The sequence below is a fragment of the Marmota marmota genome, unplaced genomic scaffold (assembly GCF_001458135.2).
Source record: "Marmota marmota marmota unplaced genomic scaffold, marMar, whole genome shotgun sequence".
In the NCBI taxonomy this organism is placed as follows: domain Eukaryota; kingdom Metazoa; phylum Chordata; class Mammalia; order Rodentia; family Sciuridae; genus Marmota; species Marmota marmota.
In genome coordinates, this window is record NW_026000174.1 from 66,664,220 (window position 1) to 66,675,081 (window position 10,862).

General features: G+C 53.9%; 3 protein-coding genes across 4 annotated transcripts in view; all 3 read left to right on the plus strand.

The window, feature by feature from the left end:
- Kcnk4 (potassium two pore domain channel subfamily K member 4) overlaps positions 1–6,509 on the plus strand; it is an 8,080-nt gene extending 1,571 nt beyond the window's left edge. The window contains exons 1-7 of one of the 2 annotated variants that reach the window (XM_048789071.1): positions 7–292; positions 475–740; positions 3,562–3,685; positions 3,812–3,972; positions 4,144–4,330; positions 4,783–4,922; positions 5,859–6,509. In XM_048789071.1, coding sequence (XP_048645028.1) covers positions 552–740; positions 3,562–3,685; positions 3,812–3,972; positions 4,144–4,330; positions 4,783–4,922; positions 5,859–6,239 — 1,182 coding nt within the window. In that variant the 5' untranslated portion in view covers positions 7–292; positions 475–551 and the 3' untranslated portion in view covers positions 6,240–6,509. Of the gene's footprint in view, positions 1–6; positions 293–474; positions 741–3,561; positions 3,686–3,811; positions 3,973–4,143; positions 4,331–4,782; positions 4,923–5,858 lie in introns of those variants that run through there. The other variant, XM_048789072.1, reaches the window with a different exon arrangement.
- The window catches only part of Esrra (estrogen related receptor alpha), a 26,729-nt gene that overhangs the window by 7,449 nt on the left and 8,418 nt on the right, over positions 1–10,862 (plus strand). The window lies entirely within an intron of this gene.
- Catsperz (catsper channel auxiliary subunit zeta) lies at positions 6,688–10,058 on the plus strand. The gene is made up of 5 exons (XM_015507030.2): positions 6,688–6,945; positions 7,159–7,477; positions 8,875–8,954; positions 9,149–9,215; positions 9,859–10,058. Exons 1-5 carry the CDS (start codon positions 6,925–6,927, stop codon positions 9,966–9,968), a joined length of 597 nt encoding a protein of 198 aa, XP_015362516.1. The 5' UTR covers positions 6,688–6,924; the 3' UTR covers positions 9,969–10,058.

The following is a 10,862-nucleotide window of genomic DNA, read 5'->3' on the forward strand; positions in this document are numbered from 1 at the left end:
GGAAGAGAAGGAGGCGCCGCGAAGATGCTGCCGCAGCCACAGCGGGCGAGCCGTGCTTGGACCATCCACGTCCCCGCCCTGCGCACCCAGCCTCGCCTCCCACTTTCTCTTCGTCCCCCTCTGCCTTCCTGGGAAAGCCAGTTTCCCTACGCCCCCACCCCAGGCCCTCGGCATTCCTCATCACCCAGCCTCTCCCGAGGCAGGCTGTCTCTCCTACCTTCTCCCTTCCTGATGCCCTCCTTTTCTCACACCCTGGAGCCCCTGGACAGGGGCTGAGGGCCAGGCAGTGGAGGTAAGAGGGAGGGTGGAGGTGGGAGGGCTGGGTGTTCCTTCCTACTAGACGGATGTGAGGGGTACAGCCATGTATAGAAAGGCTGGAGGTTTTGAGGACCTTGGGTATGTAGAGGATCAAGAAGGAGGGTGTGGGTTATCAGGCCAGTTTATTGACCCTGGCATCCCTGGTTCTGCCCGCAGTGACCGCCGCTCCCCAGGAGCCCTCTGCCCCACCTCCCCAGGCAGGCGGCGGAGCTGGCACTGCCCCTGGACGTGCCATGCGCAGCACCACACTACTGGCACTGCTGGCATTGGTCCTGCTCTACTTGGTGTCGGGTGCCCTGGTGTTCCGGGCTCTGGAGCAGCCGCACGAGCAGCAGGCCCAGAGGGACCTGGGGGAGGTCCGAGAGAAGTTCCTGAGGGCCCATCCATGTGTGAATGAGCACGAGCTGGGGGACTTCATCAAGGTGCGTGGGGGGCCAGGGCCCCTTCAACAGACCCCCACTAGGTCCCTGTGCTGGGGTGCTGCTTCCAGATGCGTACCCCTAAAGACTGGGTACAGCTGGGGTGGGGGGTGCTTGGCAGAGACTGGGATCCAGATCTCGGTTTTCAATATGGCGGCCACCGGGTCCTTTGTTTTGCTGGCGGTGCTTGGCACCTTGCTGTGCTCCTGGAATGTCTTCTTGAGTGTTCGTGGGTAATTGAATGAAGGAAAAATGAATGAATAAATGGCTGGAGCACATGGGATGTTACTTTTGCTCTGGTCAATTAATCCCATTCAGGTTGCCAGTTAAAATCCAACAGGCCCAGTTCCCCGTGAATTTCAGCTAAACAACCAATGCCATTTTAATATAAGTATGTCCCATGTAATATTTTTACTTCCTAAAGCTGGCAACCCTCCTCCACTGGCTTCTATACATTTTTGGAGTCACAGATGCCTTAGAGAAGCCCAAGAACACTGTGAACACTTCTCTCCATCCCCCAAGTGTGCATAGAAGCATACACAGATGATTCTGGAGTATTCCTGTTCTGGCACTGGGGAGAGGGGTTAGGGACCCCTTCCCCCAAGACACAGGCTTACCACAGCAGACAAGTGGGTGGGACCAGAGCTCAGCTTCCCTGAGGCACTTTTGGTCAACCTCCATCATTAAGGAAAGCTCTGAGCTTCAGCTTTCTGGGTTCAGTTGATGAGCTCCGCTCCTTTCTCTGATTTCTGAGTCACTGTCATATGACAATCTATGATTTAACTTTAATAAATTAATAATTATTACTTTACTGATGAGCACCCCTGTTCCCTGCCTGTTCTTTGTTGAGGGAGGGGCTTCTGTTGGGGAGCCTCAGCATTCCAGCACATTCCCAAGGTGGCAGGAACCGGGTAGAGATGGGGGGGGGGGAGGGGCCAGCCAGGACCCAGGTGGCCTGACATGCCTTTGACACTTCCAGAAAGCAGGACAAGGCTGAGAGGCCTGGGCGCAGAGAGTGTGTCTGGCCAGACCACAGGGCAGAGGGAGGGAGGGAATCTGACCTATTTTATTTGCACAATGGAACTGCTTTTTTCCTGGATAAGAAAGAAGAAAAGGAGGGGCAGGACCTAGAAGGGAGGGTGGTGGCAACTGCTTTACTTCTTTTCCACCATAAGAGTTAACTCTCTGAATTAGTCAGTTGTGCAGCAATTGGACACCTACTGGGTGCTAGTATGGGTTGTGTTGGGCAGGAGAGTGGATCTGGGGGTGGAGCATATGCAGACTCTGCCTTGGAAAAGGCCACATCTAGGTGAGGAGAGAGGTCCAAGGACAGACCTGTCACTGTACAGTGCATGGAAATGGAGTTTCCTCTCCTTTTTTAAGCACTCATCTGGGCTGGGTGCAAGGGGGTGAGAAGAGAGATTCAGGGGCCTTGGGGATAGCTGGCACATGAACAGAGCCAGGTGAGAGGGATAGAGTTTAGGGACTGCGGACAAATCACTCCCAGTTGAACAGCATGGGTAAGGGCGTGGAAGCTGGAAAGCTCTGGAGTGTTTTGCAGAACCTGAAGTTAGCAGATGCCTAGTCATTTGAAGTAGAAATTAGAACACAGGATGACGAAGGACTTTTTCCCCCTAAGTGGTGAATTTATTGGAAAAGTGTTGCAAAATAAAAGTTAAATCACTTTTAATTAGTATTTCACCTCTTGCTTTTATTTTAAAATCATCATTAAAGGAAATGGAATCATCTTAGATAATCTGGGGGGAAGGCTGCTGTAACGTGGGGTGACAAATCAGAGTCCCAGGAGAGAAGACTGGGGAAAGAGGTGATTGGGACCAGCTTGGAAAGGGGTTTGTGTGCTGATCTGGAGAGTCTAGGCTTTATTCTAACAGAAGCTGTTACTTTAGTAAGATGAATTTGGAAGGGGTCTTGCTAATGAGAACTGTAGTCAGGGAGAAAAGAGATGGCATATGCCAGACACTGCCCTTGTGCTCCTCTGGGGAAGGTCCCTCTACACAGCTACCTCCTTATGCTCTGACCTCCCATCATCTAGGGCAAGCACTCTCAGAACACAGACCCTATCCAGCGAATCTGCAGGCTAGCAAGAGGGGCAGACAAATGGACACTTCATTCATTCTCTAATATTTATTGAGCACCTAGTATATAACTTCTGTGTGGTGTGCATGTGTGAACATCCTAATATCGGAAGCAAAATTTGCCAGTATAAGAACATTTTTGGAGGGAAAGTCCCTAACTTTCTTTAATTATCTAAGGCAAGGGACTCAAACTGAGTCTCCATGGGGGCAGTGGGAGTGGTGGGGTCTGTGGAAATCTGGAAATCACAGGATGAGATTGCCACATGGGAAGTTATCCAACAAATACACCAGGCTTACTCTGTTCTAAGTGCTTTAACTCTTGGGGACAAATCTGTAAGGTTGGTACTGCAATCATCACCAGTTGATAGATGCAGAAATGGAGGCACAGAGGGTCAACTTGCCCAAGGTTGCACAGCACCAAGATTTGAACCCAGGGAGTCTGGTCCTGAGGTTTCTATTCCTGACTATAAAATTAGCAATCTATTGTGTGAAACTAGGGGTCTGGTGACTTGAATGTTCCTGAAACATTGTGGAGGTCCCACAGACTTGCCTGCAGGTAGATTAGCTACCCAATTTGCATCCTTGGCTGTAAGGGACCATATTCAAGGAGATGAGAGGGAAGGGGAGAGGTGTGGTGGGGGATAACACCCTAAAGGCTGGTGGTGCAGGGAATCGGCCCAGATAGGAAGGAAGGACTGAGGTTCCTCCTTCTGTGCCTTGTCCTGCAGGATGTGGCTAATGCCCTGGGAGGGGGTGCAGACCCAGACACCAACTCGACCAGTAACAGCAGCCACTCAGCATGGAACCTGGGCAGCGCCTTCTTTTTCTCGGGGACCATCATCACCACCATCGGTGGGGGAGGAGATGCAGCATGTGGAGGGGGGCAGGGGCAAGGAATTTCCTTATGGGGGAAGATGCAGGGAGAGGCAGAGGGTCCCGTGGCAGCACCTAGACTCCTTGCACCGCCTCTCTGCCCAGGCTACGGCAATGCAGCCCTGCGCACAGATGCTGGGCGCCTCTTCTGCATCTTCTATGCGCTGGTGGGGATCCCGTTGTTTGGGATCTTGCTGGCAGGGGTCGGGGATCGACTGGGCTCCTCCTTGCGCCACGGCATCGGTCACATCGAAGCAATCTTCCTGGTGAGCTACTCCACATCCTTCCTACCCTCATGCTGAGCTGGGATTGCCTTCCTTAGGTACCTGCCCGGGAGCACACACCCTCAGATGGCACAAGCTCCTGGGGCTGGGGCGGGGGGATGGGCGTAGAGGTTGTTGGTGTCTCTGTGGTCCTGCCTACACCCCTCCCTGCAGAAGTGGCATGTGCCACCAGAGCTGGTGCGAGTGCTCTCTGCGATGCTCTTCCTGCTGATCGGCTGCCTGCTCTTTGTCCTCACGCCCACATTCGTGTTCTGCTATATGGAGGACTGGAGCAAGCTGGAGGCCATCTACTTTGTCATAGTGACGCTCACCACCGTGGGCTTCGGTGATTATGTGGCCGGTGAGGCTGCCTTTCCCTATCCGCTTTCTTCTTGTCAAAGAGCTCTGCACTCTCCCCTCTCTGAATTCCAGGAGGCACGTTTGCTTCTACTCCTAAATCCATCAGGAATGCACCATCACAGTCTTCCACTCATGCGACACATTAACATGCACATTGACATCCCTGCATGTGTGGGTCCCATGCATCCTCATACATACAAATAGTGCACCTCGCCCACATCATGTTCTTGCATGAGATCAGCCCTGCTTGCATGCTATTACCTTGCATGCCTTCAGCTTGTACACGCTGATCTTCCTGCACACAGTCACACACTCTAGCAGATCCCCTTTCTCCTGGGAGGGCGTGCTCTCTCAAGGAGCTTCGAACAGAGGCAGTGAAGCCCAGCAGTGAACCTGGGCTCACAGGCTTGCCCTCAAATCAACTTCTTTCCTTCTTCCCTGGGGCTATTCCAGGCGCCGACCCCAGACAGGACTCTCCAGCCTACCAGCCGCTGGTGTGGTTCTGGATCTTGCTCGGCCTGGCCTACTTTGCCTCGGTGCTCACCACCATCGGAAACTGGTTGCGAGTGGTGTCCCGCCGCACTCGGGCAGAGGTACGAGCTCTTGAGTTGGTGTAGCACTAGTGTGCATTGCACTCCAGTAGCTCGTTGGCCAGTCTCTCTCCCTTCTAGAGTGTGGTTTCTTCACACTAGGGCTTTCAGGCACAGACTGAGACCCCATATGTGTCCTGCTGGAAGCAGAGCGGTAAACTCAGATTTGAGTTTACTGGCTCTCTGCCCTCATGGAAAGGGTTGGCAGATTTCTGCAAATAAACATGGAGAAAGTCATGGGTTTTAAGGAGGCTATTGAAGAGGCTGAGGCAGGAGGACGGCAAGTTGGAAACTAGCCTGGACGATTTAGCTAAGACCTTGTCTCAAAATGAAATAAGAAAGGCTGGGGAGTACCTCAGTGGTAGAGCCATTTCCCTAGCACATGTAAGGACTTGGCATTTGTTCAATAACAAAATTTTACTATATGTCTAAAAAATTGCAAGAGATATACTATTCTAAAAATTTATTTGCTATTTATCTAAAATATACATTTAAGGGGCTGGGGTTGTGACTCAGGGGTAGAGTACTTGCCTAGCTTCTGTGAGGCACTGGATTCGATCCTCAGCACCACATAAAGATAAATAAATAAAGGTATTGTGTCCATCTACAACTGAACACACACACACACACACACACACACACACACATTTAACCTGTGTTTTGCAACCCTACTGAGAGCAACCAGCAGGACAGTGGTGCAAAGCTCTCCCAGTACTGGAGGGGATTCTGAAATAAACATGGGGTTTTCTAAAAGGTGATTTGGGGCTGTGCAAGAGGGGAGAGCATGAAGCCTAGGCGAGGAGCCCGATCCTCCACCTGCTGAGTCCGGAGGACCGGGCTAAAGGCATCCTGATGGCTGGTTGGAGAAGGGACAGGCTCCTGGGGTTGTAGAGCAGGTCAAGGACCCCTGGTCGAGGATTACTTTTCCTCCCCGAGCAGATGGGTGGCCTCACGGCGCAGGCTGCCAGCTGGACTGGCACAGTGACCGCGCGGGTGACCCAGCGAGCGGGGCCCACTGCACCACCGCAAGAGAAGGAGCCGCCACTCCTGCCCCCACCGCCCTGTCCAGCGCAGCCAGTCCTCAAACCTCAATCCCCTTCACCCCCGGAGAAGGTCCAAACGCCTTCCACGCCGACAGCCTCCGCCCTGGACTACCCCAGCGAGAATCTGGCCTTCATCGACGAGTCCTCGGACACGCAGAGCGAGCGCGGCTGCGCGCTTCCTCGAGCGCCACGGGGTCGTCGCCGCCCCAACCCGCCCAGGAAGCCAGCGCGACCCCGGGGGCCCGGACGTCCCCGAGACAAAGCCGTGCCAGTATAGGGGCAGGATCCCCGGCCTCTCAAAGGACTTCGTTCTGCTGTGTCCCCGGCATGCTTGGCTTGTTTGACCAAAGAGCCCTCTTTCAATGGGACTGAAGCCTGGGAGGAGGCTACCGGTTGCCCGTCAGCGACCTCTCGCCCTGGCCCCTTCCTCACCTCCACCCATTTCCAGACCCCCAAGCCTTTCTGCCTCGCTGCTCTGGCCGGGCCTGTCCCTCACAACACCTCACGACTGTGCCTCAAAGCCTGCATCAATAAACATCAGTCTGCACCGCCGCGGGCGTGCGCTCGGGCATGCGGGTGGGTGTGGCAGTGCTTTCCTCGGGCCCCCGTGGTGGGGCACATCTGCCCTCCCGTGGCCCCGGGCTGAGGGCCCCGGGCCATCACTTCGGACAAATTGGGTTGCACTTCGGCTCCAGTCCTTCCTGGAGGAGACCGGGTAGGGTCCGGCGTGGGAACCCACCGAAACCAGCTGGAGTCTCCCACCTCAGCACCTGGAAGAGGGATGGGTGGGGAGGGATGGGAGAGCGGTGGGGCATCTGGTGTGGAGGGCTGTGGTCTGAAGTCTCCGGCAGGCACGAGACCCGCTATTCCGGAAGGACACGCTGCCCCTCCCCCCTCCTGGAGCGTGACCCCCTCCTCCCCGCCCTGAGGCCTGTGGCGACAGTGTCCGTTAGGGCTGAACCATGGAGGAAAGGCCTTTAAAAGTAAGAACTCTTCCCGGACCCTTACCCGTCAGCCCCCCAAGTTCACCCTAGGTCCCATCCAGGCCCCTGGTGTCACTCTCAGCCCAGGCTCTGAGCTGCTCCCACCCATCCCCACATCCCACAGAGTCCCAACCGGGTCCACTCAATGTCCCCGCCCCAGCCTGCCCTCCCTCCCCGCGACCCTTGGCTTCCCTCGTTGTGTGTGGCCCACAGGCGTCGTCCAAGTCTTCACAACGCCGCGGCTCCGATAAGCTGAGCCCTCACCCCGACATTCGGAATATGTGGACCATGGCCTCGCTGTCCGAGACACAAATGAACGTGCCGCTGTCCCAGGTCTGCAACAAATACTACGAGGAGGTCACAGTCCCAGGCGACAAAACTCGCCGGCGGGCCACTTTGAAGGGCCGCTGGAAGGACGATGGAGAGTCCCTTTCTCTGAGGGACAAGGTCAGCTTCAAGACAGAGAATTTGGAATTGAGCTCCAGCAGCTCCCAGCAAAACCACGTGGATGAGAATACCAATTCCGAGTTAGGTCAGTGTGGCCTCGCCAGGTTGTGGGTGCCCCCAGGGCAGGAACTGGCCAAGGCCCCAATTTCCCTTGCTATAAAATGGGGGTGGGGGTAAGCTGAGGGGATCCAACTTTCCAGGATTGCCTGGGAGGGGCGCCAGGACGACTTTAAATCAACCAAACATTCCTGGAGCGCCCCCTACCGGGAAGGCATCTTACCAAACCCAGCTCTAGAGACTGCACCAAAAAGTTCCAAGTCAGACTTGTACCATCTTTTTTTAAATTTTTTTTGGTACTGAGGATCCAACCCAAGACTTTCAAGCATTCTGGGCAAGCACTCTGCCACCAAACTACATCACTACCTCCCCTCCAACCCCCAACCCTCACCCCTGCCCCAAGGCACTAGGAATTGAACTATAGCGCTCTACCACCGAACTACATCCTTAGCCCTTTTTATTTTGAGACAGGATCTCCCTAAGTTGCCCAGTTTGGCCTCGAACTTACTAACCTTGAGCCTCAGCCTTCCCATAACTGGAATTACAGGTGTGCATCACTCTGTCTGGGCATTGGTTACAATTTTAAGCATCTAGCACATGCCAGACACTATTTGGGATTTGCCTCTCACCTCTTCACTTTACCCTTTCTACTTTAATCATGGAATTAGAACCAAGAATATAACATAAGAATTAATACATACTGAGTCCTGGCTCTGTGCCAAACACAGGACTTTGCTTGTATTGTCACCTTTAAAATTCATGATCTCCATAGAGGCTTGCTTTTCATATTTATTTCAGTATTGGGGATTGAACCCAGGGTGCTCTAGAAACTGAGCTACACCCCCAGTCCTTTTTATTTTTTATTTTGAGACAGGGTCTCACTAAATTGCCAAGGCTGGCCTCAAACTTGCCATCCTTCTGCCTCAGCCTCCTGAGTCACTGGTGTTACAAGTGAGGGCCACCATGTTGGGCTAAAAACCACTCTTTTCTTTTTCATCTTCTTCTTCTTCTTTTTTTTTTTTTTTTTAGTTGTGGACCTTTATTTTATTTATTTACATGTGATGCTGAGACTGGAACCCAATGCCTCACACATGCTAGGCAAGCACTCAACCACTGAGCCATAACCCTCACTCCTGCAGTCTACTCTTATGACACCATTTTACAAATAAAGAAAATGAAGCCCAGAAAGTTTAGTCACTGGCTTTAAGTCTCACAGAATGGGGCAGTAAGAATGAAACCCATGTGGGTGGGATTCTTAAAGCCTAGGATATAACCATTGTCCCATACTATCTCCAATTAATGTAGCCCATGGAGCTGGTCTTTGAACCCCACTTCCTCTCACCACATGCCTACCCATACATCTCTGCTCCAGGGAAACCCAGGAGTCTGTGGATAATTGACCCTCTTTTTTTTTTTTTTCCCCAGAAAGCTCTTCCTCAGTATCAGCGATCAGTATCTCGAAGTACATGCCCCATCGAGCCTACTGGGCAGAGCAACAGAACAGGGTTGGAGGGGCCCAGGGAAAGGGGTAGAGGGTGTTATGGGGTGGAGGATGGATAAGATGAGGGCTGCAGCAGTGAAAGGGTGGGGGTGGCTGGCAGGTTGGTCAGGGGTCTTGGGGCTGCAGGGATGGGGGGCATTTCAGCTGTGGGCAGAACTGGGGTCCTCAGAATGCCTGAGCCTATCACTGCTTTTCCAGCTTCCGCTGCCCCTGATGGAACTCATGGAGAATGAAGCTCTGGAAATCCTCACCAAAGCCCTCAAGAGTGAGCTCCCCTCCCCTGAGGACTTCCAGACACACACACACACACACACACACACACACAAAGATCCTGGTGGATTTTACAGGGTTTAGGTCTGTGGGAGTGGGGTTCCAGGATGTGTATGTACTGGCAGATCCTCTTAGTACTCAGAAATACTCGAAGGGCCCTTCAAAAGTTAAAAGCTGAGAAACCAGATACAAGAATACCCAAGGAGAGGGCATGGGGTGACCATTTAGTGGAGCTCCATTTAATGGAGCCCTCTTTTTAGCAGTCCGGTTTTCCAAGGCAATTTCTCTATCTGGCCAAGAGAATGACAGCTTTTCTATGACTCTGGCTCCCTGCCAGGTGGGAGAGCTGTGAGGACTCAGTGGATTATTTGGGTAAACTTCTCCTGTTTATGATATGAATGCGCAGCTGGAAGAAGGGTCAAGACGTTTAATTACAGTAGGCGGTCCAGGTGTCCACCAAGCTGCAGGCTCCCATCTTTCTGGTTCTGGTTCTGGCCTGCAGCTAATTCTCCAGCTTTAATACTCAGTACCGGGGAGATCCAAAGTTCCCAGTTCCTCGAATCACACATGAGGCGCCTGCTAGTGGGGGGGGCCTTGCTGGAGCTCGTAGAACTGAGCCAGTTCTGCCCTCCTCCAAGGTTACCGGTCCGTGATCGGCAGGGACCATTTCATGACTAAAGAGCTGCAGCGATACGTCGAGGGGCTCAGGAGGCGCAGGAATAAGAGGCTGTACTGCACTTTTCAGTGAACTCCCGACTCCCGCAGCCGCCTGACTCTAACCCTTGCCCTGTCCTGTCCCCAGACCCAACCCCATCCGCGTGGAATTTTAGCCCTAGAGAAATTAAAAGAGTCTATACGTGCTTTGTGAGTCAGTGCGTGGCTTCCCGCGTGAGGCGGACGCACGTGGCCCCGCCCTTCCCTGTGACCTTCATTCGGTCACCGCAGTGACCTTGAGTTTTCTCTGTCCGGGTCTTAACGGCCCTGCCTTCCAGGGACTCGTAGTCCAGGGATACTTGCATGTTTAAGGTCAGCTTCTCCCACCCTGGGTTCCGCAGCTTTGTGGGGATATTGAGTCTGCGGTTCAAGTGCCCAGCAGGCGTTATCTTGGGGGAAGGGGAAAAAGAAAAAGGGGCAGCGCCCCCGTCGCTGTTCTAGGTTCCACCCCTCATGCATATGCAGATAGCCCAACCTCTCCGTTCGTCCCGCCTTCTCATTTTCATAAGGATTTCGTCTCTCACGGCAGCTGCGGCCACTGATCAACCTCGCCCACTCCTTCCGCGCAAAGCGCGCCCCGCCTCCTTCGTTACGAAAGGGCGCTCCAGGCCCACCCCCACCGGGCTCTAATCCCTGGAGTTCCTCCGCATCTCTAACCCGCCCTCTAGGCGGCCGCGTAGGCATGTGCGCAGCTGAGGTTCGGTGGTGGGGCGAGACCTCTGTGAAGGCCCGCCTACTGGCTCCGCCAGTTCCGCCCCCGACCCCTCCCGGTACGCAGGCGCTGCCCGCCTCACTTGTCTGATTAGCATAGGGCGCCGGGCCCCGCCCCCTGTTTTGCATGCGCACGGCCGGCCCCGCCCCCGCTGTCAGCTGGAGGAAGCCGAGTAGGAAGCGGCCGCGATGTCCTTTTGTGTCCTACAAGCAGCCA

What these genes read in the sequence shown, in the direction of transcription:
- Catsperz (XM_015507030.2), top strand. Translation starts at nt 6,925, where the DNA reads ATGGAGGAAAGGCCTTTAAAA. An exon ending in GGGCAGAGCAACAGAACAGG is followed by an intron (nt 8,955 to 9,148) that starts GTTGGAGGGGCC and finishes CTGCTTTTCCAG; the next exon opens with CTTCCGCTGCCCCTGATGGA. An exon ending in CCTCACCAAAGCCCTCAAGA is followed by an intron (nt 9,216 to 9,858) that starts GTGAGCTCCCCT and finishes CCCTCCTCCAAG; the next exon opens with GTTACCGGTCCGTGATCGGC.